General features: G+C 38.8%; 2 protein-coding genes across 13 annotated transcripts in view; both read left to right on the top strand.

The window, feature by feature from the left end:
• Nucleotides 1-178: 178 nt before the first annotated feature.
• LOC141970892 (calreticulin-like) lies at nt 179-5813 on the top strand. The gene is made up of 6 exons (XM_074927839.1): nt 179-360; nt 2475-2684; nt 2804-2917; nt 3067-3147; nt 3782-3874; nt 4619-5813. Exons 2-6 carry the CDS (start codon nt 2550-2552, stop codon nt 4682-4684), a joined length of 489 nt encoding a protein of 162 aa, XP_074783940.1. The 5' UTR covers nt 179-360; nt 2475-2549; the 3' UTR covers nt 4685-5813.
• Nucleotides 5814-5861: 48 nt separating this feature from the next.
• EPS15L1 (epidermal growth factor receptor pathway substrate 15 like 1) overlaps nt 5862-27080 on the top strand; it is a 45910-nt gene continuing 24691 nt past the window's right edge. For 3 of the 12 annotated variants that reach the window (XR_012635236.1, XR_012635235.1, XM_074927761.1), the window contains exons 1-21: nt 5866-5960; nt 11064-11109; nt 11337-11422; nt 11767-11814; nt 12501-12596; nt 13201-13263; nt 14200-14325; nt 15879-15938; nt 16155-16391; nt 17003-17160; nt 17623-17779; nt 18531-18593; nt 20160-20245; nt 20668-20740; nt 21262-21423; nt 22270-22467; nt 22745-22909; nt 24893-25019; nt 25142-25192; nt 25572-25708; nt 26774-26834. Coding sequence is in view for 10 of the 12 variants with exons in the window: in XM_074927761.1 (XP_074783862.1) it covers nt 5931-5960; nt 11064-11109; nt 11337-11422; nt 11767-11814; nt 12501-12596; nt 13201-13263; nt 14200-14325; nt 15879-15938; nt 16155-16391; nt 17003-17160; nt 17623-17779; nt 18531-18593; nt 20160-20245; nt 20668-20740; nt 21262-21423; nt 22270-22467; nt 22745-22909; nt 24893-25019; nt 25142-25192; nt 25572-25708; nt 26774-26834 (2230 nt within the window). In the remaining 2 variants the exon portion in view is untranslated. Of the gene's footprint in view, nt 5961-11063; nt 11110-11332; nt 11423-11766; nt 11815-12500; nt 12597-13200; nt 13264-14199; nt 14326-15878; nt 15939-16154; nt 16392-17002; nt 17161-17622; nt 17780-18530; nt 18594-20159; nt 20246-20667; nt 20741-21261; nt 21424-22269; nt 22468-22744; nt 22931-24892; nt 25020-25141; nt 25193-25571; nt 25709-26773; nt 26835-27080 lie in introns of those variants that run through there. The other 9 variants (XM_074927767.1, XM_074927760.1, XM_074927769.1 and 6 more) reach the window with 9 other exon arrangements.

Below are 27080 nucleotides of genomic sequence, written 5' to 3'. Positions count from 1 at the left end.
ATCCCAAGAAGAGATACTGCCGCCCGCCCCGGGAAGCGCCGACTACACGCCCCAGCATGCATTTCGCCGCGCGGCCACGGTCCAGCCCGCCCCTCCCTCCGGGGGCGTTAAACCAATCCGATCCCGCGTCACCACAAGTTAGGAGAACGCAGCCAATCAGAGCCCGCCGCGGGAAGGGCGTGGCCCCGAAGGCGCGAGGCTGAGGGCTGGTGGCGCTTAGAGGCGCGAGGGCGCGGGTTTGCGCGAGGGCGGCGGCGGCGCCCGGAGGCCGCGGCGGGGCCCAGACCACGGCTGCTCCTCCGGGCCGCGGCTGCTCCTCCGGGCCGCGGCGGGCTTCCCGGGAGCAGTTTCTGCACGCAGGTGGGGAGAGGGGCCGGCGGGGCGGCTGCCGGGCGTGGTGGTGGGAGCGGGAGCTGGTGGGGAGGGACACACGCACCCCCCCTGGCTGTACCGCCCTTCCTGGCCCCGCCCGCGTGTGGCTGCTGGCGGGGCGGCCGGCTGGCAGAGGTGGGTGAGTTGTGAGCATGAGGCGGGCCCCGGGAGGTTTCACGGAGATGCAGTGCGAGATAAAGGCTCCAGTGGAAAGATGCTCCAGGAACCATCTCCGGAGTCGGGGATTTGCCTTTACGGTTGTGCCACGCATGGCAATAAAAGTATTTTTCTCTACAAATGGAGAAAACTCTTTAAGTTTAACTATTATATCTTTACAGGTTTACAAACTAGTGAAAACTCCCAATTTTGTGCCATCTCCTCACGATTTAAACCATTTAGTAACAAAGGGAAGGCTGATCGTTCCGCATACTGTGAAACGTGAGCAGAAGATAGATTGTGGGGAGGGATATGTTAAGTTTTTTTTCCTCAGACTTGGACCAGAAGAACCTAAGTGGGGATTCACATTATTACATCATGTTTGGTGATTTGTAGTTAACTTATAAATTACAGGTAATTTATAGTTAGATTTATAACTTTTATAGTTATTTCTGCATCACTAAAATACTGTCACTGCTGTTGTGCAGTTCTTCAAAGATAGGTGTGGAAAAATCATAAAGGAAGGCTCTATTAAAAAAATAAGGATGTTGTGGCTGTAAGGAGTTAGCTCTTCCATGCTTGAGAGATCTCTCAATATGCATTAACAAAATACATATTTATGCAAACATTCTAAGCTGATTTGAAGGACATAACTGAAAATGATTGGAATGAGCTTAGAATAAAAGTAGGTTTTCAGCAGGATTTTTTTTTTTTTAAGTCCTTTAAATAAACCAATGTACTGTAGGCTGTTATCTGCCCCTTATATACTTGTATGTAGTTTCCAGTGACTTGGTGAAATTTATACATTTGTATGTCAAAGTGAAATTTGTCATGTGTCTAATATAATTATATAATTATTCAGCTTGTGGGCATAGTTAATTTTTATAATGCCTACGTATCTGTTTTCTGGGTTTGGTTCTGTATCAGAACTAAACTCCCAACTACACAAAATCTAATTCTGAGGTAGATTTAAGACTTTAAGTAGAAGCCATGTCATCCATTAAAAATGGAATGGAATGGGAGAGGTATCTAACGGAATTAGAAGGAAAAGGTAAACAGTCTGTATTTATCTGCAAAGAAGTTAACAATACAAAGCATATAATGTCTTGTAGGGCCAGATATTTGTGGATCTGAGACAAAGAAAGTCCATGTTATTTTAAATCACAAGAATAAACCCCATCCAATCAAGAAAGTGATCAGATGCAAGGTAAATACGCATTTCAAAGATACATGAACTTTAAAATAAACAAGTTACAGGGGTATTAGGAAATAAAAACCAAAACAAACCCCCAAACGACTATTCCAAACGTGTAACACCTTTGAGATGTTCTACTTTTCATCATATCTTGTCATGTTAATTTTGGGACTTCGGATATTTCTTAGTTCGTTATATATTTGTGATTTAATAATTGCATTCCTAATACCTGATAACAGAATGGAATAAGATTGGATGGTGTTGTGTAATTGTGGTTTTTAATTGTAACTTTAATTTCACATAGTGGGAGAGCACTTTCTTGTGATACAAATGTAAGATCCTGGATATATTCGATGGTTTTGCTTTTAACCTATGTAGTAAACCTTTTTATGTGCCTTTGCTTTAGCTGTTTAGGATATAAATAACTTGTATTCGATATTAACTAAAATCATTACTTTATCTGATAACTGTTGCCAATCTTGTGATGCTTCCTCCTGACAATCAGGTATAGACTATTGTTTTCTTGCAATCATTCAGTTTTGTTCAGAGACACAGATGGGAGGACTGGAAAATACATATGAAAAATGTCATTGATTTCATTTTCCTCCTTTAGGAGACTTTGGGAATTATTTTTATCTTACTACTGCTTATGAAAAATCCATTAGAAATTAGCATTAAAATTCTGGTGCGAGGCAGTTCCCAAGAGTTCTTCAGGTGCTTAAAAATTGTACTTGCTTTCTTTAAAACCCAGGTTGACAGATATACGCACCTATATACTTTGATTCTAAGGCCAGATCAGACTTACAAAGTAAAAATTGATAATGAGATGGTTGCATCTGGCAAATTAGAAGATGACTTAGAATTTTTGCCACCGAGAAAAATTAATGATCCAACAGTGAGGAAACCCATTGACTGGGATGATCAAATGCAAATTGATGATCCAAATGACATCAAACCTGAGGTAATTTGCTGTCCTTGTTCGGCGTTACTGAATTATTTCATTTCTACTGGGTACATGTTTGATAAAGTTGAACTCTTGCACTAGTTTTGCTTTCCAAATCTTCCTGTGTCTTTTTACAGGGTTGGGATGAACCTGAATATGTTATGGACACAAGTGCTGGGAAATCTGAAGACTGGGATGATGCAGTGAATGGAGAATGGCATTATCCTATGGTCAAGAATCCTCTCTACAGAGTATAAATAATCTCATATCCTAGTTATGGGTAACACTTTAAGCAGCTTTTCTTTGCCTGACTCTTCAGAATATCAGCTTATCCTAGGGGGAATGGAAACCAAGGCAGATTGATAACCCAAATTATAGAGGAATTTGGCTTCATCCACAGATTGACAATCCAAATTACTCGCCAGACTTCAGTACCTACAGCTATGAAAACAGCAGCATCATTGGACTAGATATCTGGCAGGTGAGATGCCTTTACTGGGAAAAAAGAACTTTTCTCTCCCTGAGTATATAGCAACCTGTTTACCCTTTGCATAGAAACATTATCTGTTGTTTTGGTATTTTAGGGACCTATGTATTTAACTTGCTCTTATTTAAATAAGTGTACAAATTGAAAAGTCTGTAAGACACACTGATCTTCCGCTGTAGTTATTATTTGTTTTTGTAGTTATGGATGATAAACATCTGCAGGTAAGTGAGGTGCCTAAGCTAATTTTTCTAAGTGTTGCAAAATATGACTTAATTTCACCTGACTTGAGGTGCATGACTGAGGCCTCAAGCAGCTCAGTTACTCCTGAGTTACCCAGAGATTAATGAGGAGAAAACTGCCCTCTGGGGTGCCTCTATCTCAGGTTTCTTGACGAGCCAGTGATGAAGTGTGCCTAAAGTTAAAACGGGTTCTTTAGATTCTTGAAAACGGTTGTCCAAAACCAGAGAATCCTTCATCAAATTCTGTAAAAAAAACCTATGGGGTTCTTGATATGATTATTCTATATTGAATATATGATACAAACTTATTGTTTAAAAAATTAAAAGAAGACTCTTTAAGAGAACAAAGAGACATCCTTGTTTTTTCCCCCCCTCCTATTCCTTCAAAGGTGAGAGCTGGCACAATTTTTGACAACTTCTTGATAACAGATGATGAGATTTATGCAGAAGACTTTGGCAATGAAATATGGGGCAGAACAGAGGTAATATGAAATTCTTGTATCTGTTTTGGTTCTTTATTACCACAATTTAAAAATCCCCTGTCTAATCTGATCAGGAAACTATTGGTGCATAAACATGAAATCTTAATATTAGGATCCTGAAAAGGAAATGAACATAAAGCACACTGAGGAAGAGCAGGAGAGAGAAAGGGTTACAGAAGAAAAATACTTTGAGCAACGGTTTAAGAAAAAGCTAGAGAGAAAAAAAGAATGTGGAAAGTATAGAGCAGCGAGGAGCACTATCAAGAAGGAAGAGCTTTGTTATTTGAAGTTCACTTTTTTACTTAAATCACTTAAGGATTTTTTTCACTTGAGGATTTTTATATTTTCCTAACAGCTTGTTGAAATCTGCACCACTGGAGTTGTATTAAAACAGGATTTTTTCTAAAAATTCAACATTAAAGTTTATGACCAGTTTTTGTTATTTTTAATAAAAATACCATAGTTAAATTCTCTATAGAAAAGGTTAATTTTTTCATTAACTGTGTCTTAACACTGCTAAAATGTATTTAAAAGACCTGTAATAAAGCACTAGGTTTTGGACCTGTTATATTTTCATGGTTTAATATTAAATGTAGAATTCATGCTCATTTTGGTTGAGGACAAATCATAAAAAAGCTTATTGTGGTATTCATTAAAGGCTTTGGCACGTCAAATGTGCGAAGTGTGTTTCAGACTAAGGAGATAAACTTTGCTAAGCTTCTGCAGTCCTTGTGCACCTGCCAGGGTTTCCCGGATTACATGAACGCGCCGTGGCTGCTCCTGCCCCTTCGGCCCTCGCTCCTCTGCTGATGGAAGCTTCCAGCTCTCTGCCTCCATGGGGAACCTGAGTGACGTTAGTCTGTCCAGTCACAAATCTATCTAGATAGTTCTTCCCCTTCAAAAATCTGAAATGAATACATACATTGCTTGGAATCTGTCTCAATATTTATTTTTTTTCCTAATAGGGTGGGGGGGGAGGAAGTCTGACCTCTCTTGTAACTCCTGTGACTTGTTCAGTCACTTCCTTCATCCTTTCTCAAGGCCTTCTGTTCTGCATTCCCTCCCCAAGAACTAAAGCTGTAAATTTAGCAAAACCTTGAAGCCAGGCTCATTTTGCAAACCAGGCTTCCAGAGCCAACGGTTTTGCATTTTCCTCTCTGCTACCCTGACACTGCCTGAGCAGAGTTTTGTGTGGCAAGGAGAGAGGGAGTGGGAGGATCTGTGGAAACCCCGACTTCAGCCAGGCTAGTTTCTAGCCTGTGGAGCAGCTGAGGTCAAATTCTTTTGTTTCTGCTTGGCAGAGTCCTGTCTCCTGTTAAATAATTCCCGTGACGCTTTGGGGTGAAGAATTTTGAAAGCTGTTCAAATACACTCTGTTGAGTTGCTCTTTGACGAGGAGAAAAGGTAGATTCGTGGTTTTAGCTTTTATACGGCCACAATGATTCAGGCTGCTGTTCAGTATTTATATGTTGCTGTCAAAGGTAACTTTGTTGGATTTGATGTTAAATATTTGATCACAGACCGTGTTGGGTTTAATGTTGAATATTTGATCACAGACCAGAGGAAGCTTCATGGGGCGAGGTCTGTTTTGACAGGGTTTAGTGTCATTAAGTAAAACAGCAGAGGTTTGTCCAGCGGAAAGTTGGATGCAGGTCATGCAGGTAAAAGGTCGATCAGTGCCTTGACTCGGTTACCTGGAAGAATATTCCGCCGGGCAGCGGCAGTCTTCCCTCGCCCTGCTCTGGCCGTGCGTAGGTAGGTCACCGCCGGCTTTGCTGGAGAAGAGCCGCGGCTGGGAGAGGAGAGAGCGCGGGAGCGGCCCCTGCCCGCCGCGCTGGCGAACGGCGGCCGGGGCCGGAGGAGCCGGCACCGCTCTGTTCCCGGGGCCGGCGCGGCTCCCGAGCTGCGGCCGCGGCGGCCCGGCAGGCCCCGGCCCCCGCCCGCCCCGGCCAGGCCCAGCGGGGCCGCGCGGTGCCAGGCGCGGCCGGGCGGGCTCCCGCCGCCGCTCGCCCCGCCTCCCCCCGCCCCGGCCGCTGCCCGAATCAGTGGGAGGAAGATGGCGGCGCTCATCCCCCTCAGCCAGCAGGTAACCGGCCCGGCCCCGCGGCGGCCGGACCCTGCCGGGACCGCGGTGGGGGCGGCTGAGGCGAGACGCGGCCCTCCGGCCCCGGCGGTTGGGCGCCGGTCGGGGAAGGGCGAGCGGGCCCTCCCCGGTGCGGGTCCCCCTCCCGCAGGCGGGTGCATCCGGGGCCGGGTCGGCGCTGGGGCACAGGCCCTGCCTCTCCCCGCGGCCGGGGGGGGGGCTCGGCCCGCGGGGGGGACGGGGCCGGTGCGGGGCGGGGAGCAGGCCCCGCGCTGGGGCGGAGGGGCACGGGCGGGACGAGCCTCCCCGGGCAGGCGCCGGCCGCTGCTGAGGGGGCACAAAAGGCGCCGGCGCCCTCCCCACATGGAGGCCCCGAGCTGCCCCCGTGGGGAAGGGGCAGGGCAGCGCCGAGGCTTTCTGGATGCTTTTCCCTCGCCCAGCTGCAGCGCCGGGGATTGAGCTGCGGGGGTCCGAGGGCCAGGGCAGGGCTGGGGCTCCCTCTCTGCGCGGGACTTGGGTCGCGTCACCCTGTTTTCCTCGTTGTACCCGGGGTTAATGCCGCCTTGAGCTGCTCGGGGTGTCATGACTGCGCTTAATATTCGGGAGGTGCAGGGGTAGCGTAGCCGGGGGCGGGGGGACACCAGGAAGGGGCTGGCTTCGAGTGAAAAGGCGGGTTTCACCCATCGGCAGGAGAATGAGGTTTCTGCAGGGGGGTGGAAGACCCTGAACCTTGGAGCTTGTCTCGCACAAGGTGGCTGGCGCGTCTCTGGGAAGAGGCTGGGTTTGGAGCTCTGGTTTCAACGTTTGGAATCCCTGAGTAGATTTTTGTGGTTGTTGTTGTTGTTACGAGGGGGTTTCTTTTATTAATTTCTTCACCCAAATAATTTAAACCTGAACGGTGTGATCACTGTTTGTTCTTTTCCATACTCCTGTGAAGACAGGCAGTTAACTTGGTTCCTTTAAAACAAAAGAAAACCAACGCGACCCACCAGCCCCCAGTGCCTTGAAGTTAAAACTATTTTCTACGCTAGGCCAGTCTATTTTCTACTCCTATTTTCTACTACTAGGCCAATAAGGAATTGAGAACAGCTGGTGTTGGTAGTTCAAATTATTTAAATATATTGATTTCCTTTTAATAATGGACTTTGGTTTGGGATGCTCTGAAAATTTCTTTTTCAGTGGAGTTATGTGGTGCTTGAGTAACATGTAATTTGCTGTGCATCTTATTTAGAGAGCGCACTGCTTTTTAGCTTCTGAATAGCAGTAGGAGTCCAGATTAACATCTGTTTAATTAAATGAACATGTTCAGAAGCATCTGAAGACATCCACAAACATACAAACTGTTACCAAAAGTTTTTAAGTGAAGTAACTTGGTGTAAAATATATATGTATATATATGTAAAATCAACTCTGGACTTGAAAGAGTTTGTTATTGTGGAACTTCTGTAGTACATTCATAAAAACGTATCAAATGTCATACTAGATATCCTGCTTCTGCCTTGTTTAAATTCTAATTTGTATTTGAGAGACTGGCATCAGTAGTAGTTTCTTTTGTATAACATATTACATCGAGGGAAAAGGGCCATGTTCTGTGAACATAACAGTTATTTACCATATTATTTTCCAGTTAATTCAGTGGAAGCATTCTAGTTTTAAAACTTCTTTTTCTATGTTGAACTGTCAAGACTGTTCTAGATGTAATCAGGGCAGTAAATAGAATTTCCCTGGAAATGAATAAACTTCCTCTTTTAATAGCTTCAGTTTTGTGATTACTATAGAGATATGCGCTATTTATAATAAATGCCAGAAATGGTATTAAAAGGAATAACAGAGGTTACATGTGCTGTAACGGTGAAGCGTGTTCACTCAGAGAAAATAACAATATTGATATCAATGTATTAGGAACTATAAACAATATGGGTAATGCAAGCATGTGAAAGTGTTTAATCATATTTGTTCTCATACATTAATTTTATTATGGCTCTGTTGTTCTATGAAGTTATGTTTTTATGAGGCTTTTATGAAAGAGAATTTAGATGTCTTAAGTGCATGCAAACGTTTCAGCTGTCTTTGTTTCAACTAGCTATGCATAAAAACAGTTGGAGAGCAAGCGTGTAGAATCAGTTCTTGGAGTTAAATCCTGGTTTCAGTTGTTGTTTATCTTTGATAACTTTCTTTTCTTGAATATTTGATCACCTTATCAGTGGTCTTTCCGCTGTGCCAGGCATGTTCAACCTACAGCCTCTGGAGGTTATGGAGAGTTATGTTAGAGAGATTGGGACAGCACAGATCATTTTGTAGCTCAGTCTTCTGAGGCAACTCAGGATACTCGGCGAGTAGAATAAGAGCAAAGGTAATCTTTCTGGGACAGCAGCAACCTTTTGTCTCTCATCTTTGTGGAACACCTTGGGGTTTTTTTCCCCTTTGGCAGTACCTATTTTCATCTACCATATTATGTGACAAGAGTGGCTGAAATAAACTTGTGAAACAGGAGGACTCTAAGGAAAGTAATTAATCTGATCCAGAGTTCTTTGTGGCCCTGAGATGACCTCAGGAAAGAGGCTGCTAGGACTGGCTTTATTAATTGTTCTGGTGGCAGCAGCTTACACCTGCCTTTTTCCCAGAGCTGTGTTAAGGGACATGGAGACGTGTTCATGTGAGTGTACTGCAGGGTGCCAGATCTGCTGTGAGTGCAAGTTCGAGACTTGAACTTCAGATTTGTACAGGAAATCAACTCAGAGGTCAAACAAGGCACCAGGGTTCTGGAGTGTCTGTTCAGGAGATGGTGTAAGTCTTGGTCATAGATGATGCTTTGGGGAATATGGAGTAGACCTAGAAACCAGGAGGTCGTTAACCTGTAAGTCAAATGGAACAGCTGTATAACAGGTTTTATCTTTTGACCACTCATCAAATGAAAACTCTTCAAAATGTTTTTCTGATTGCTAACGTTGACACTGCCTTGTGTAGGTTCTTCACCAGCAGATGCCGTGAAATTACAGAATCCTCTTGAATGATAGTGATGTAGTCACATGTGGTGACGGGTAGATAGGCAGCTATGCTATTTTTATCCCTTGAGCCCATTTTGTCAGGTCTGCTTCATCACAGAGATGCAGTCATTTAGGTAAATCGGTCAGAGAGGCTTAATCTTTGTAAAATTCTGCAAATAGAAAAGCGAGTGATGAAGTGCTTTCCAGCAGCACTTGGATGAATATATTGCTGTAGAAGAAACTTCACAGCATTTAAGTGCATTTCTTCTGGATTTTTGCCACCTCTGTCAGGTAAGTCAGCTGTATGTCATGGCTGACAATATCAAATGAGGATGACAAGAATGTCTGGTGATGGGATGAGATCATTCAGTACTGCTGTTGGAGCAGTTTGCTCTGTATCTTGGTGTGAATCCAGTCTCTGCATGCTCTAGGATACTCGCCAAATTAGTTAGAGGAGCTTATAGTTGGTCTCTGACTAACTTCTCTGAGCCTTCTGATAAATGAGAGATATATAGTTGGGTGATAGTTGGCTAAAACGTACTTGATTTTATTCAGAGGTGGACAGACTGTTTCCTACTTCCACCTTTTCTCTGAACGATGTTTCCTACTTTGGACAGGAGCACAGTGCTTATCTATGGTGATTGTTTACAAGCCAGCAAAAAGATGAGTCAGATTTATGAGTTATGGTCGCAGCTTTCTTCTGAATGGAAGAGCAAGAGCTTCTAGAGCATACTGGTGGAGAATGGAGTGGCTTATTTTGTTGATGGATATAAGTGAAGTACATTTAAGATGTTTAGGAAGCTCTGTCTAGCCAAGTGGAACAGTTGATCTTGAAAGAGCTCAGTGTTTGTTTGCTTTTGATTAATAGGGTTTAGTTATTTTGAGTATCTCCTTAAATTAAGATTTGGCATGTTTATTGTAAACTTACAGGAGTATTTATGTAAAATAAAAATTCATGCTCTTCATCAGCCTTTTCCTTCATCATCTTTCAGTCTCACTTCCCCTCAGTGTGGGCAGAACATCCAGAAATCCATGTGGATGTCAAGGAAGAAGGTAGCGTTTGGGAGGTGACATACCAGTGATCAGAGTCAGTGCACAATCATCGTTTGGCAGATATCTGACCTGTGTGTCCTGCGGGTGGAGAGCAGTTGTCCCAAGCAGGCTTCGGGATGTTTGGGCATCTCTGCGTCTCAGTCATTAAACTGTGTTTATTGGGTTGTATTGTTGCATGTTTTTAAATGCCTTTGACTGCTCAAAGGGGTGACTTGTGTTGATTGTAATGTTTTTGCTCTTGGCATAGAGGCTGGAGAACAGCGTGGGGTTACAACTACACGTGGCTACAACTTGTGTGACGATTGTAGGAGACAGCTGAGAAGATGGGTGTTGAGGCTTCTGCCTCTTTTGGCATTTCAGTTCTCATTTGCTTGGACTGTCAGCAAAAGGGAAGAGGAATCTGCTTGTTTAGTATTACAAAAAGGCAGGGCTTACCTTTGTGTCTGCTGCTTTTGTGTAATGCAGTGATAACACCAATTTGAAATCCTCAAACATTGTCAGGGAATTGCGACATTTGTTAATTAACCATTCATTGTAATTTTATTTTTTTTAAACTCTGTTTCAATTTAAGCTCCTAGACTTGAAAATGCATAAACACAGGCATATTTTCAGACCAGGGCTCTGTGTGTGTGTAACTGTCTGCTGAAAATATTCCATAAGTATATATACAATGCAGGATGTAGTCAAGTCAGTGTTATGTTGAAAACTCTGCCTTTGATATCTGTAGTTCTCAAACTGTGATCTGAAATACCTTGGCAAATGGTTCAAAGCTGTTCTATAAAACCTTATTACCACGTAGTGTTCTTAATTAAAAGTGTGAGTATAAGTACAAATGCTGGTGAATAAGAAGTTTTAAGAGGTGACAGTGGGTTGGCTGCAGGTTTTGGGGGATTTCTGTTATCCACATTTAGATTTCAAGCATCCAGTTTGGAACACAGCAAATAAATACACTGGTTTGTATTTTGTTAGAAGTAACACACAAAGTAATATATGCTCTTTTTCCTCTATCAATCCCTAAAGATTGCAGTTCATTCTTTGTTTTATTAATGTGTCTCTTGTTTTTCAGTTTTCTACTGGGAATCCATTATACGAAACTTATTACAAACAGGTAGGTTCTTTAAAAAAGAATTTAAAAATAAAGTGCAGTTTCCTTTTCCCTAAGGTTTTGCTCTCTTTCCTTTCCCCACTGCAGTGCTAAACTTCTGTAAAGTCTCTGCTGAGTGGTAATGTGTGCTTGTATAACTCCTTTTGATCTAGAGACAAGAGACGTTTTATTTCTTATCTCTGCTTTCATGACAGACATGCTTCAATTGGATGTGAATTTTTATCTTTCAGGTAGATCCAACGTATACAGGAAGAGTTGGAGCAAGTGAAGCTGCACTGTTTCTTAAAAAATCCGGTCTCTCTGATATTATCCTTGGAAAAGTAAGTTGAAGGAATTAGATGATGCAGTGCACTTGTTTAACTGCAGCTGACATCGAGGGGATTGCAAGGAGGAATTTGGTGGAATGCAGATCATCTCCGTAGAACATAAGGTTAACCACAGAGTGGTAATAGCTCCAAGGTGGTCTTCTGAGTTTTATAGGAATCTAAAAGGAAAAATTGTCTTTTGTGTAACATTTTTGTTGTTAACTTGAGAATTGAATAACGTTGTATATTATAACTTGAAAGCTGCGGTGAACAGTTCAAGAAGACATACAGTATAGGCTGTTGAGCTGAATTAAGTTTTATTTTTAAATCACAATGGCTTTTGTTTTGTATCTCCACAGATCTGGGATTTGGCTGACCCAGAGGGTAAAGGATACTTGGATAAACAGGTAAATGGAATATGCCTGTAGACTTCTTATATTACCTTCCACAGATTAGCCTTGTATCAAGAAAACCCCGATATCAATAGTAGTTATCCTTAGCTTTTTTTTTAAGTTTTCATTTACAAGATGAGGTTTTTTTCCCTAGTACTGCTCGTATCTCAGTATATTACTTGGTGAGGCTGCTGGAGAAGTTTGGATCTAATTTCCTGTCTCTCTTGTAAATAGGGTGTGATACATAGTCATTGAGTCTTAAAATCATAGTTTGCATTTGTGAAAGATTTATTTTAGAATTCTTTCTTGCAAGAAAAAATATAATTTAGTGTTACTAAAAATGGCTTAAAATATCAAATATCGAGTTGCTTGTAGATATGGAGGGGTTTTCTTAAAAACATTATTAATTTTGAAGAAAAATTATTGAAATTTTTGATAAAAACTATTGGAATTAACTGTTGTTAATTTGGGAGAGTTGTTCTTAAAAGCTAGCTTTGAATTTTTCTGAATTGTTTTATGGTATTGTGAAGTTTTTCCCGAATCATCTTTAAAAGCAGTGAGGAGTTGTCACTATGCAGTTAACTGAATGGAGCTACACATCTGTTGTTTCCATACTTTACTGAGTTGCACGTGTATAGTGTTAGTACATAAATAGGTTATTTGAGACTTTTTTTTTTAATAGAAAACACTACTGTTTGTAGGGTTTCTATGTCGCGTTGCGCCTCGTAGCATGTGCACAGAATGGCCATGATGTTAACCTGAGCAGCCTGAACTTGACTGTGCCACCTCCTAAATTTGTAAGTAATGTATACCTAAGTGTATTTATGTGTTATATGAGAAGTGAGGCCTCAGTTGGAATGCTGGAATAATCTGTTTCATAAATGTCGTGGTTCTGAGACTTAAGGCTGCTGTCAGACTCTTCCTTAGGACAACTGCAGTCGTGGCTGCCATAGTCCCATCTTCCTCAGTACTATGTACCAGCCCCTTCCTGGACTGCAGAAGTGATGCCAGCTTAACTATAGTCAGTTGGTTCAGGAAGTTGATGTGACTAAATTCTACATATATTAAAAAAGATGAAAAAAAATAATATTATTTTGTGACTAGATCGACAGGAATGTGTAGTAAAGGGCACAGCTGTAGTAGCTGCTGTGGATCCTCCTTTACCTTGTCTTAGTTCTGTGTGTGGGTACCTAGTGCACCTGATGTTCTTATCAAAGTACTGTAATAATATATTAAATATATTAAATATTATTTGGGTACATGAGCAGCCTTTTTTCTATTTTCAGTGTAGTTAAGCTTTATGTCTATAACCATCTCTTAAAGCAATTCGTAAGGATTAGAGACAGAAGTGTGTGTCTTTTTATATACATTCATGTACATTAAAAATTCTTTAATTTTTAGCATGACACTAGCAGTCCTTTGCTGATCACGCCACCTTCAACAGAGACTCACTGGGCTGTTAGGGTAAGTGTAAAAGACAACACATTCCATCCATTCTTTAAAAGTAAATATTTTCCTTGTTGCTGATTTTCCCAGAGAGAGAATTTTGTATCAAATACATTTCCCATTTCAGAAGTCCTCTCTTTCTGATGACAGATTTGTCAACAATAGAGAATATTGAGCTGTAGTTTTATATTTGAAATAAGTATTAAACAAGCCTTTGACAACCCCTGGTGTGATGTTTTTAAGACACAATGAATTCTAATCTTCTGCCTGGATTTCTTCCAGAATCCTAGTAGTAGGCACTTTCATGTTTGTATAAAGGAACCCCACTGAGAACAGCAAAGCATTTCACCAAAATCATTCTGAAGTATTAATTTAAAGCTTGAGTTCATATGTTCTAATTAGTATTCAGTAATACACATAATATTTATCATTGGAAAAAAGTAACTTGATATATACATGGGGTTATCTGTATTTCGTTAATTTTCAAATAAAAACGTTCTCCAAAGGGTAGAAATTTAATAAAATAACTTCTATTGCTGATTTTTTTTTATTATTATTTTTTTTTTTGGTACTTGCATGTTGTACTTTAAAGTGGGAAGCAAATTATTTGGGAAGAATAGTTTTTAGTTCTACAGAGTTTGTCAAAGTTTGTTTAAAATCTGGTCAGCAGTGTTTTAATTGGAATGCATTGTCCTTTTAGAACACTACAGAAACACATCTTGTATGCTGCATGTTCAAATCTCATAGCTATCATAACCTTAGCATTGAAAATAAACTCCTAAATCTATCTCCATGGGGATTTACATTTAAATACGGCATGGTGGCACTTGCAAGAAAGCTTGGAAATTTAGGATGAACACATTACTGACCAGTCTGAATTTCTTGCAAGATCTCATTTTCAACACTCACACAGGCACACTTTTTTACTTATTCAGGCTATTTCTTACCAACTAGGTGGAAGAAAAAGCAAAGTTTGATGGTATTTTTGAAAGCCTTTTGCCAGTAAATGGTTTACTTTCAGGAGACAAAGTAAAACCAGTACTGATGAATTCAAAGCTACCTCTTGATATCCTAGGAAGGGTAAGTACTCTGTTTAGATTTAGCTGTTCTCTATTTAGCTTCTTGTAGTTGCAGCATTAAATATTTAAATGTAACTTATCAACATAGATTAGGTTTTGGCTGACATTTTACATCGAGTGCATGCTATAAAGCAAGAACATTAAGTAGACTCTGAAGTCTTCCACTTAGAAATAATAATAATAGTAATTTGGGCCCTAGAGCAGATTGGCCTCATTATCTGTGTATTCACTTTAAGAGCTGGAAATTTTTATTGTGGTTGTTTAAAAACAAGAAAAAGCTCTCCTAAACCATAATAGCTTTTATAACAGTATATTCCACTGTTTTGTCATTTTTCCAAATACAAGTTATTAGACTTACTGTTAAATCTATCCACTGTTTGTACAAGAGAATGCTTTAAAACGTGCTAGTTTATTGTAACTGTCAAATTGTCAAGTATTTTTTTTTCATGTATATTTATAAATATTTCTGAGATCTTAGTTTAGTGCATCCACTGGATATTTGCAAGGGAAGCAAACCTTCAAGTATTGTCTGCTTCCATTTAAAATAACGTGTTCTTTAATGTTTTGCCTATTGATATGACTGAGAGTGAATACATTCTATGTAAGAGCTGTATCTGTGTTATACTTTCATCTCTTCAGGAAGAACTGCCTCTTTCTCTGTATTATCTCCAAAATCTAAGTATGACTTGTTTTGCTTCTGTGCTTGAATATTGGTGAAGTACTTGGTCTTGAAAAGCTTTGTATTATATCTTGTTACTGTTGCAACAGAAATTCAGAAGCTTTTTCCTGTTCCAGAAAAGTTTGTGGACTAGCTAGGGGACTGAGGAAACAGGCAAAGGACTAACCAACCAGCTTAAATTTGTACAGCAGGCCAGTGATAAAGCTCGGAGTAGTTTTCAGATGTTTGAGCCTCAGTCTTAGCTTTCTGTCTATCTACTATTCTGTCTCCCAAGTCATACTGATGATTAAACAGTCCTAGCTGATGGCTGAGTGTTAGAGTACACAAAGTTTTGTATCCTTCTGAATCTCCTGCAAGTTCTGTTGACTTGACCTGGTAATAAACTGAAGTTGATAGATGCTTAAATTCTCTCCTAGAGAAAATGTAGGTGGGTGGACTAATTTTTTGACTAAAAATGAAAACTAGACATTTAGGAATGCAATGCAAATTAGAGATGTATTGACTTTTCTAAAATATTTGAACTTTCTTATAAGACAAATTTGGACAATCTGCCACACCCTCTGGACAGTTCTGAAAGCCACCTCTGGATGTTTTTAGGCAGCTTGATGACTCCTTAATTGCAACACAGAAAGATGAAAAACTTGCCTGTGTTGCATCCAGAATTTGTTAGAGCCAGCGTTGATTCACGTTGCCAAAAAACTAATCCAATCTGTTTCATCAGAGAATGTTTAGCTAGGTCTAATATAACTAATACAATCCTCACAGAAATCTATTAGGAGTTTTTAGAGAGCATGCTTGATATGATGTCAATTAACATCAAAAGCACAAAATGTAATTTGTTCTCTAAATCATTGTCTTTATCGTAATTGATCTAGGTCTGGGATCTCAGTGATATTGATAAAGATGGTCACCTGGACAAGGACGAATTTGCTGTGGTAGGTTGCTTTAAATTCTCAATTCAGTGTGTCTGCTAGAGCAAATCGCTCGTTTTTCTCTTGAGCTTTGCAACTTTCTCTGCTACAGTCAACTGTTCTAATCTAAATTGTTCACATGGAACTATTAACTGATCTTTCTCAAAATGACTGACACTGGAAAATCTTGTTGCTTTTTCTTCTAATTGTTAATGTTACCTGACCTTTTTGCCTTTGCAGGCAATGCATTTGGTTTATAGAGCTCTTGAGAAAGAGCCAGTTCCTTCACTATTACCCCCTTCTCTCATACCACCTTCCAAAAGAAAGAAGACGCCCGTCTTTCCTGGTGCAGTTCCTGTTCTCCCTGCAAGTCCTCCACCAAAAGATAGCCTCCGTTCTACCCCGTCTCCTGGTAGTGTCAGCAGTCTGAACAGCACAGGGAGTTTGTCTCCCAAGCACACCATCAAACAAGCACAGGTAAATTCTTTCTTTTCTTTCCTTTTTTCCCCTCCTCTTTCTTTTCTTTTTTTTTTTTTTTGTATCAGTAAACTGCAGGAAAAAAATAAAACTGCTTTTTATTTTTGCCTTATGAGCACTTTTCTGAGAATATGTTTGTTGTTGGGTGATTTGGATGGAGGGAATGAAGTGAGAATAGTAAGACTTGGAAGAACAGAAGAGCAGGTGAATTTTAGTCAGAGTGACCATGCGATAGCAAATCTTACAGGGAATTGTCACTTTTCGTAGAAAGGTTTTATTAACCTTTATCTGCTTTAATATCAAATAAATCATCAATCTACCTTCTAAAGCTCCTGTGTTAGTTAGCATGAGGACTTAGTATGCCTAGTGGGGTCTGTATTTCCAAAGAATTAATTCTTTTCCGCTAATTAATAGTTGTTTATCAGTATTTATAATTCAGATAAAAATATTTAAGCTAAAATATTCATGGGGAAAGGGGAAGTAACTATTTACCAATCAGATTTGACTGTGCAAGATATTCAGCACATCCAGCTCTGAATAGTGTTATATATATTCAGTGTGTTGATAAAGACTGTTTATCTTTTTCTGAAATACAGAACTTTGTTTTACAGCCATCTGTGAATTGGGTAGTACCAATGTCTGAAAAAGTGCGATATGATGAAATTTTCTTAAAAACAGACACAGACATGGATGGTTTTGTGAGTGGCCAAGAAGTAAAGGACATTTTTATGCATTCAGGTCTGCCTCAGAATCTTCTAGCACATATATGGTAAGAATTCCCTAGTAGCTGTATTTTGTAACTTGCTGATCTGGGAAGTCAGATTATCCAGCCAGAATTGTGATCCTAATATTAGAACAAAAAACCAAACAGAAAACCCCAACCTCTTTTAGTTGTCCTGTTGCCATACTACAATATGTGGGCTATGTGGAAAGTCAGGGGAGAAATAAATACTCACTTCACTTTTCTGGGAGGGGAATATAGATCAGTCTGTGAATTGTGATTGTTTTTTGAAGTTCTAGTGCTCTAAATATTTTCTCAGAGTAACACCATTCTTTTCAGTTAAATATGTCTAATAAAGTACTGCTGTGTTTATAGAACTCTTTCCCTGGAATAAACAAGCTCTGATGAGGCTGCATCAAAAGAAAATTGCATGTATATGTATATTTCAGGCTTCTTGATAGAGGAGAAATAAGCTTTTCTTGTTTATAACTAAGATCTATTTGTTACCAGGGCTTTGGCAGACACAAGACAGATGGGAAAGCTGAGCAAAGATCAGTTTGCACTAGCAATGTATCTCATTCAGCAGAAGGTCAGTAAAGGGATTGATCCTCCACAAGTGCTGTCGCCAGATATGATCCCTCCCACAGAGAGGAACACTCCTATACAAGTAAGTCATTGATTATTTGTAGATAATACTGAGCTTATGTGCTTTGAAAGTGATGGGCTTTGAGTATTAATTTTGTAAAATTTTGGTTTTGGTAATACTATGTTAAAGAATTGCCAACTTTTTTTTTTTTTCTTACCTCCTCTTAACAAAATTCTTTAGCATTTGAAAACATACATAAATTTTTAACACAAGACAGTAAAGAAAAATGCAGTAGAATATTCCATAAATAAAGGAATAATAACACTGAGAAACGTCTAGCATGAAAAATACTCCTTTGTCATAGAGAAGGTGGGGGTTTTTTAACTTCAGGGAACTATTAAAAGCAATTGTTAGAAGCTGGTTTTGTAACCTATCCCTGACCATGATCAGTACCAAATTCCTCCCATGAAAATGAAAAATTTTTTAATGTCTAAATGAAGAATGATGACTTCCTAGTTTCTGGGAATTGGTGTTTCATCCATCCCTGATGGCCCATAGTCCTGTATTCATCGCTGTTAATACCATTTTACTGGAGCATCTCATCTTCTAATGAACCCTGCTTTGTTCCTTTCCTCAACAGTGTGTTAGTGTATTTCCGAAACTTGAATAAATACTTTTGTCATGTCAATACATTCATCTTTTCTATAATTATATAGAATTTTCCTTTTTTTTACTTTCCCTAACCAGAAAATTTTTTAAACCTCTAAATATATTTTAATTGTTGCTGTTGCTCTGGTCCTCTTAAGGTTTTTCCTATATCCTTTTTCTATAGACTCTGTCAGGTTACTTGACCTCTGTAGGAACTGAGATCTCAGCACTAACAGAAATGCGTCGTGTGAGTAACTGTAACATCCAGAAGAATGCAAATTTGTTTATGTACACCACTTGTAACTTTAAAGAAGTTTTTTATTTCTACCCCTTCTCTTGTCTCTTTGCTCTTGTGTTCTGTCACACTTGCTCTTGGCATGATGATAGTGTCACAGTAGTGTGAAGTTACCAGTATTGGCTGTTGACCTGGTGATACTGCTTCCTTCAACAATTTGAGATGCATTGGGCTGTCAGAAAGTTCTTTGACAGGCAGTCTGGTGTTGGCATGTTAAAGTTACTTGTGTACTTTGTCTCTGAAGCTATGAACAGTAAATACACCTTGGTGCAAGAGCTTTAAGCTTCCCATTCTTTTCAGTTTGTTGTATCTTTATTTCTCATCTACTGTGGTTTTATCTGAATATAACATGAAATAAACTGTATGCTACTGTGAACATAGATTAGTTTTCTGTTGATGTGGAACGATGAACTGTGTTAGCCTAACCAATGCAGCAGCTCATTTGAACTTACTTCTTGATCATACTGGGTAACACCTTATGATCCTGTACAGCACACAGTACAGGTCTCCACAAAACTGTACCTGGTCTGAAAATTAAAAAGTGATACTAGAAGCTTTCGATTTTCTAGCTTGAGGAATTAGTCAGGATTGTTGTTGTTTATGATTACTTAATGGCATATTAACTAAAGAAATGCTCACCCAAAAGGGGGGGACTTAATTAACTTATTTAAACTGTATATTCACCTATTGTTTCTGGAAAAAAAAAGTCACATTTTACCATGCTGTTCGTGATTTGTTGGCTTCCTGATTTTTTTTTAATATTGAATAAAGCCAAGCTTTCTGTGGTTATCACAGCAATCTCAAAGTGAGCAAAGCAAGCAAACTGTACTTTCTTCTTTCTAAAGTGCTATTTTTAAATGGTAGATCTTCTGATTTGTCATACTAGTAGTGAGTTCAGTGTTCCAGGTTTTGCTCAGTTGAAGTGGTTTTTTTTTTTTTTCCAAAGAATTAGCAATCCTTTTTATAATAATGATAAATTTTGTTCCAAAGGCTGAGATCCTTTCTTAATAACTTCTAATGACGGTTTTCTTGTTTAAAAGTCAAGGGATACCCTTTGCATCTTCCCTGCTCTACACCTGAATGGCCATAGAAATGATCAGCAGGAAATTGGGTATAATTGCAGAAATTGGCATTAATTTGTGGCAGGGCTCAAGAAGACTGAAATGACAACTGATTTCATTAAGTTTCCTGAAAGTTTTGCTATTGACTACAGCAGAGCTGGGTTTTTAGATTTTGAATTTTAATTCTACCATTGCCTGCAGTTTATTCATTGACATTGTGCATGTCCTTTAACTGCTGTGTATTTCAACTATCCCATCTGTTAAATGGGCACAGAGAAAATTCTTTGGTCTCACAGGTAGAATTGTGTGGCATGCTCAGCGGTTGTTGCATAATAATTTCATATCTCTCATAGAATTTTGCAAATGCATACGATGAAGTGTCCCATCTTTGTTCTCAGCCTTTATAAAGGAAGATCTGTTACGACTTGCCATTTTAATAGTGTTTCACTCTTAACAGGATAGTTCAAGTTCCGTTGGATCAGGAGAATTTACAGGGGTGAAGGAACTGGATGATATTAGTCAAGAAATTGCACAGCTGCAGAGGTGAGAGTAGTGGACTGTTAACAAAATCTTGGAGTAGGAGAATCAGTGAAGTATATAGTACTGATGTGTCTGTTACTTTTGTTTTCTTTTAGTCAGTTCATCCATAATTACTTGTCACTGCAGTTGGTGGCAAATCTCCCACTGATACCCTACAGTTAGGCAGTTATGTAAAGCAGCCTGGATTCTACCAGGTGGCTTCAGAAGATTGATTCTGGAACAGATAGTAATTTTTGAAGAATAATTGATTTGTGTACACCTTTGCTCCTTGAAAGAATATGTCAGGATATGGGCTGGCATTTTTGGCTGTGTGGTGTTTCCAGAATAATAGTTAACTGATTTTTTTTTTTTTTTTTTTTTTTTTTGCATGCGTGCATGTGTGTTGTTTAACTAATCACAAATATATGTGCTTGTTTATCTTACAGAGAAAAATATTCGCTAGAGCAGGACATTAGGGAAAAGGAAGAATCAATCAGGCAGAAAACTAATGAAGTTCAGGTAAAAATTCTATTAGTTTTTATTTTAATCTAAAATACAGGGAATTAAGCATTCTTTCTTCTGTCTTTCTTTACATTGCTTCTGGGCAAGTCTTTCCTCCTTTCATGGGATTTTCCTCTAACTTACAGAAAGATCTTTATTTTCCTTTTCTCCATCAGAGTGTTTTCTTCTGATGCTGGTTAATATAAATAGAAACTGATATGTGAACAGTTTGAAATGTCTTTTTGTTAGTGCTTGACTAACACTGCAATTTAGGAAATCAGTGTTCAAAGAATATTGGTTTTGATAATTGGGATAACTCAATTACATGTGCTCTGTGTCATAGTCTTTTCATTTTTGGGCACTGATTTGTTTTCTGATGTTCTCATTCAAGTTCCTGTAGAAAAAAACCCAACCTACACGTGCAGTGAATAGCCTGTATGACACAGAAAATCTTTGGGATTTTGCTAGTTTGTTTGTGGTTGATCATTCCTATAAGACAACAGCTAAATGTAAGTTATGAACTGTGGAATTCTCCTCAGGAACTGCAAAATGATTTAGATAGGGAGACAAGTAACTTGCAAGAACTAGAGGCTCAGAAACAAGATGCCCAAGACCGCCTGGATGAAATGGACCAGCAGAAAGCCAAACTCAAAGATATGCTGAATGATGTGAGGCAGAAATGCCAGGAAGAAACACAGGTGGTGAGTGTACGTTAATTCTGGACACGCTCGAGAGTATTGTGCGTTTTGTTGAAGGGAATTGTTTATTTAATGAATACGCTTGCTTCGTTTAGTCATTTTTACCCTAAATAACAATTTCCACACAAACACAGAGGTCCAAGAAAGGATTTTTGCCAATCTAAATACCTTTCATAATGGTCATAAATGGGGGATTGAACCAGATGATCTCCAGCGGTCCCTTTCTACAGGCATTATTCTGCGAGTACATGAAATGTGTTCAACGTAGTAGGGTAGTTGAGACGCATTATTCCTGACCCATGAGACAGACAGTCTGTGAGCAGTGGTGCATATTTTGATCAATGTGATCCTCATCAGTATTCTGAGCTAAAAGTGACTTTTCTTTTGGGATACGATTTCCAGTGTAGCTAACGTTATCTTAATGTAGAAACATAGTGCATAAGGTCATGTGAGAAAGTGTATAAGGATAGTCATCGGCAACTCTGTAATTTTAACTCTTAGCAGAGTTTAAAATCAACTTTATAAATGTTCGAATGGAAAAAGGAGCCAAGTTCTGAAAGCTACAAGGTAATCATCTAAGAAGCACCTTTTAATTACCTTTGTAATTAGTGTGGTATTTCTGTCACTTAAAATATTATTTCTTGGTCTTATTGAATGTCCTGTGTGCTTTTATCAAGGATTTTGTGTAACATAATAAGAAGCATGCAGTTCTTCATATGAAGTTCTTGTTATCTTCCTTAGCAGTTGATAGGTTGCTTTACAACTTTCTATTGTTTATTATAAATTCATAATTTATTAAGTTACATCTATTTCAGGTTTCACTCTGATTTTTGTAATGTTTTGTTTCAGATTTCATCATTAAAAATGCAGATTCAATCTCAGGAATCAGATTTAAAATTACAGGAAGATGACCTTAATAGAGCAAAAGCAGAGCTGAATCGCCTCCAGCAAGAAGAGACTCAGCTAGAGCAGAGTATTCAGGCTGGAAAAGTGCAGCTTGAAACAATAATCAAATCTTTAAAATCAACACAGGAAGAAATAAACCAGGTATTCACTCTACTTCTAGACAGCTGATATTCTGTTTCTTGAAGGGCTAAGAGTTGAACATCACCTAGATTATTTTTTAGAAGAGAAAAATAAATACTGGTTCATGAAATAAGCCTTTTTTTGACTGGTGCTTGGTAGGTTAATTCCCAGTTTGAGTCAGGAAAAGTTCAGCTCTGGCGGGGGAGAAAAAGCAACTGTCTGGCAACCACATTTAACGAGAATGCGATAATGACAGTCATTAAATGCGTGATGTGCTAAAGTATTTTTCACCAATTAGGCAAGAAGTAAACTCTCTCAACTTCAAGAGAGTCACCAAGAAGTCAATAAGAGTATAGAAGAATATAATGAAGCTCTCAATGGGATTCACGGTGGTAGTCTGACGAATTTAGCAGACATAAGTGAAGGCCTTGGGCAGACGGAAAGAAGCAATTATGGAGCTATGGTAAAAAAAAAAAATACTGTTGTTTAGTGTATTTTACAATAATTTTGTGACTTGCACCTAATCTGAAATAGTTAAGCTGTTCATTTAGTTGGCTTTTGGTATGTTTGCAAATATCGTGATCCCAGTGCAAAGGCAGGGTAAAGCTTGTAACGCTGGTGGAAAACCTGATTTCTGAGCTTTGGGTTAGATCTCCTGCTAGGATTTTGTGCCGGTGTAACTGTAACAGTATGGATATTTAAGCAAACTGTAATTATGGAAACGAAAAGGTCGTGTTAACCTTTGATTTGTAACCTGTCACATCTTTAGTCTCAGGAAGTAGGTTGGACTTTTATCTCCAGTTCAGGTGTTTTGTTTTTTTCTTGCAAATTCTCCAGTTTATCAAGGTGACACCTTCTCTTGCTGTAAACCTCCCTTTAATCACGTATTGCTTTCTTATTTCCAAAAGAAGCCATACAAATTTCTCCTTTGTAGTGAGCTACATTTATTACATATTTCAGTAAAAAACTATTTCCTTCCCCAAATACATAGATAGTTCTATTTAAACAATTTCTGCAGCATTTTTTCCATTTATTATGTTTTCTTTTAATCAGTTTTTTTCCCCAATTCATAAGATCCTTCAGGTTCTTAAAGATGTTTCCCTTCAGTTTCTTTTGTGTATCTATTGTTTGGATTGTGTATCTATTATTTGGATATTTAATAATACTTTCTAAATCACAAGATTTTTAATTTTTTAAGCCTGTTTCTTCACTTTGAATATAACAGTTGTATACCTGCTTGATTCTACTTGCACATCTGCTTGGTTTTCCAGAATCCTTGTAAGCACAGTATTAACTATGGGTTTAGTATGAAGTTAAATATGTATAGTGTATTAATAAATATTCAGCAGCCCTGCTTTACACTTTCTCTGTAAAAACAAAATGCTTAAAAGAAGAGGAGTGTTGATGAAAAGCAACAATACCATGAGAGACACAGTCTTAAAACACTTCAGTGCTTATTTTCTGTGCTTGCATGGCTGGTGTAAACATTATTTTAATTTCCAGTGGAAACTTCCAGATGTTTCTCTCACTTGCAAAATCTAAGAATCATTTACTGGAAGAAAACTCCAGTATATGTTCATTGTATATATTTTAAACCATTGTGCCCCTTTCCTGTTTCTAAATTCTTCCTTCCTCTTCCTCCTCTCCCCACTTTCCTCCCTGCTCTTCTGAGAAGTATTAATTAAGACTTCTTCATTTACTTCTTGTAAAAGGATGAAAGAAATCCCATATCTTTCTAGTGTTGGAGGCAGTGTAAGTGGGTAGCTGTTATTAGATATTTTTTACCTGACGGGTTGAATGGATTGTCAGTGGAGCTCTGTTGTACAGGTGCTGTAGGTACGTACAGCTGCTGTGGCAAGGGCTGGTTTCATCAGAGACCCAAATCAGACAAAAGACAAGGGTATCAGATGCAAACAAAAGCAATGAAGAGGTGTTATAACTTTAGTTTGTAACTACTTGTTCATGCAGGATTTTTTTGTAACTTGACAAAGCTATAGGTTGGCCTCTGCTGACAAACCTCTCCATTGTAAAAATGTTGGGGTGAGACTTTTCCTGCCATGTAGTGTTTTGTAACGTGAGTCAGTACTCAGAGCTTTAAGCTCAAGAATGAGTAAAAAGACACAATCTTGAGGATGACTACTCAGTAGGAATTCCTTTTTTGTTTATGTATTTACAAATTGAATATATTAGTATGAGAAACAATTTAACCTTTTATTGTTATATGTATTGGTATCTTTTTTTTACGTTCTGTGAGGCTTCAGGCTACATATTCCTGTCTAATGTGTAATTACTTCTGCCTAGAAACCACTTACTCAGAAAGCTTTTTAGGAAGTAATTTTTAAGATAATTAAACAGGAACCCAGATACTATAGAATTTCTGCTAAATAGGTAACTGAGAATTTTAATTCTGGTAAGTTGCTGTAATGTTTCTCTTCTTAATTTTTAGGATGATCCGTTTAAGAATAAAGCCTTGATGTTTACCAATAATACACAAGAATTGCATACAGACCCATTCCAGTCAGAAGATCCTTTCAAATCTGATCCATTTAAGGGAGCAGACCCTTTTAAAGGCAGTAAGTGACCAAAGGCTTACCCGGGACCTTGAAGACCAATTGTTGAGTAAATGATATTTTCACAACATTTTATCATCTTGCTAAATAGTGGATAAAACAAATTATTTTTCTGTTCTGCATAGGTGACCCATTCCAGCATGATCCTTTTGCAGAACAGCCACCTGCTCCAGCAGGTAATAGCCTTTTGGTGACAAGACAGATGTGATATAAACAGTTTGTAGCCAAACACAGAGATTTTCAAAGTTTCCCTGGCTTCAGATTTTTGATTTGTGTGTGGGAATGTGGAAATCTGTCGGGGTGTGCGTTCAGGGTCAGTATGTTAATAACATGCGTGTAACTATTAAGTCCATAACCTTAATATAGACATGTTCTTGTTCAAACTTAGTAAATACCTTGTTTAGAGAGGTATCTGGAAGTTTTATCAGATTTACCAAATCATTGTATGTTTTTATAATAAAAATTACATCAGTGAGTACGAGGTCAAATATAGAATGGTTCATTATGGACCCACTAGGTGCTACTTTTTATTTATTTTTTTAATACTCCTTCCAGATCCATTTGGAGGTGATCCTTTTAAGGAAAGCGACCCATTTCGTAGTTCTGCCCCTGAGGATTTCTTCAAGAAGCAGGTGAAGAGTGACCCATTTACCTCAGATCCGTTCACAAAACCCCCAGCTTTACCCGCAAAGGTCAGTCATTTTGAAATCTGCACGTAATAGATTTCTTTACTGTTGACAAGCTGATTGTCTGAAAGCTAAAAGGAACAAAATACCACTAAATACTGTTCTCCTAACTGATGAAATATCATTAATTTTATTCTTAAAATTTTATGTGTGAATTGTTAAGGCAATCAGCTTCTTTCCAGTTCCATGATAATGATGGATATTCACCACAAAGATGCAGTTAGGTGGATTTATTTTTTTTTTTCTTCTCTGTTGGGAATTTCAAGCCACCAGCACCCACTCATTCACACCATCACCTCCATCCCATCAATGTTTCTATTTGTGCAGTCACATAGTGAATCGGATCGAGGAACTGATCTGACTAAAGGATTACTGAGCCACCAACACAGTGGAAGGACTGCACAGAACACGTTTGTCAAATGTATAGTCACAGTTCTTAAGCTGTCCTTACATGTGTGTGGTGGTTTGGCGGGAGAGGGTATGGATGTTTTGGTTTGGTTTTTTTTGAATTATCCTTTCCCTCACCTTTATGGCATTCACTGAGTCCTGCCACCCAAGTGTTAGAACAGTATTCCAGTATCAGCCACGGGAGGTTAGTTTGTCTTGCAGTATAGGTTTGTACCTAGATAACAGCAGACTTTTTAATCTGAAAAGCAACTGTAAACACCATCTATTTAAAAAGTGATATTCAGACTCTCTGAATTAATAATAATGTAAATGCCTGACCTGAATATTCAGTCTCTGTTTCTTAAAGACTGAATGAACACTTCTGGGTGTAATTTCTTATTTTGCCCTGGTAACTAATATTGCTGGTATTTCAGTATGATCCACTTTTCACTTGAATGTGTTTCACTTGTAGGTACTTGGTGTTTTGTTCAAGGCTATCAATAGCCAAATGCACTAAAAATGCAGATTTCATATGTTCACTGAATTGTCTCCTGCTATGTGTCCACTGAACAGAGTGGTCTGCAATTAGAAATAATTTATCTCAAAGCAAGAGATTTTAATATGTGTAAAAAGGCAAATGCACGGTTAGCAGAACAATAATTATGTATATCTGTTCTTATTTAGCCTGACCCTTTTGAAAGCAGTGATCCTTTTACGTCTTCCAGTATCTCTTCAAAAGGTCCAGGTAAGAAGAAAAATATTTTCTCACGAAGATGAGTAAGGAGGTATCTCTTTATGAAAGAAGAATCAAATGTAAAAGTTGAGAATAAAGAAAGTGTCTTGTGAGCTGTTGGCAAATACCATTGGGGTCCTATTACAGATTATGAAGATTAAGTCTTTGCATACATTTACTTATACACTTCACTTTTTTATTTCCTTTTTTTTTTTCCCCCTTCCAAACAACTGGTACAAAACCTATTGTTTTATGGAG

Source organism: Athene noctua, chromosome 27 (genome assembly GCF_965140245.1).
Source record: "Athene noctua chromosome 27, bAthNoc1.hap1.1, whole genome shotgun sequence".
In the NCBI taxonomy this organism is placed as follows: Eukaryota; Metazoa; Chordata; class Aves; order Strigiformes; family Strigidae; genus Athene; species Athene noctua.
The sequence above is the reverse complement of the archived record's forward strand: the minus strand, read 5'-3'. Positions and strand labels throughout refer to the sequence as shown.

Coding starts and splice junctions, on each gene's coding strand:
- LOC141970892 (XM_074927839.1), top strand. CDS start 2,550: ATGGTTGCATCTGGCAAATTAGAAGATGACTTAGAATTTTTGCCACCG. Junction 2,918..3,066: donor TCAAGAATCCTCTCTACAGA/GTATAAATAATC, acceptor CTTCATCCACAG/ATTGACAATCCAAATTACTC. Junction 3,875..4,618: donor AAATATGGGGCAGAACAGAG/GTAATATGAAAT, acceptor TGCACCTGCCAG/GGTTTCCCGGATTACATGAA.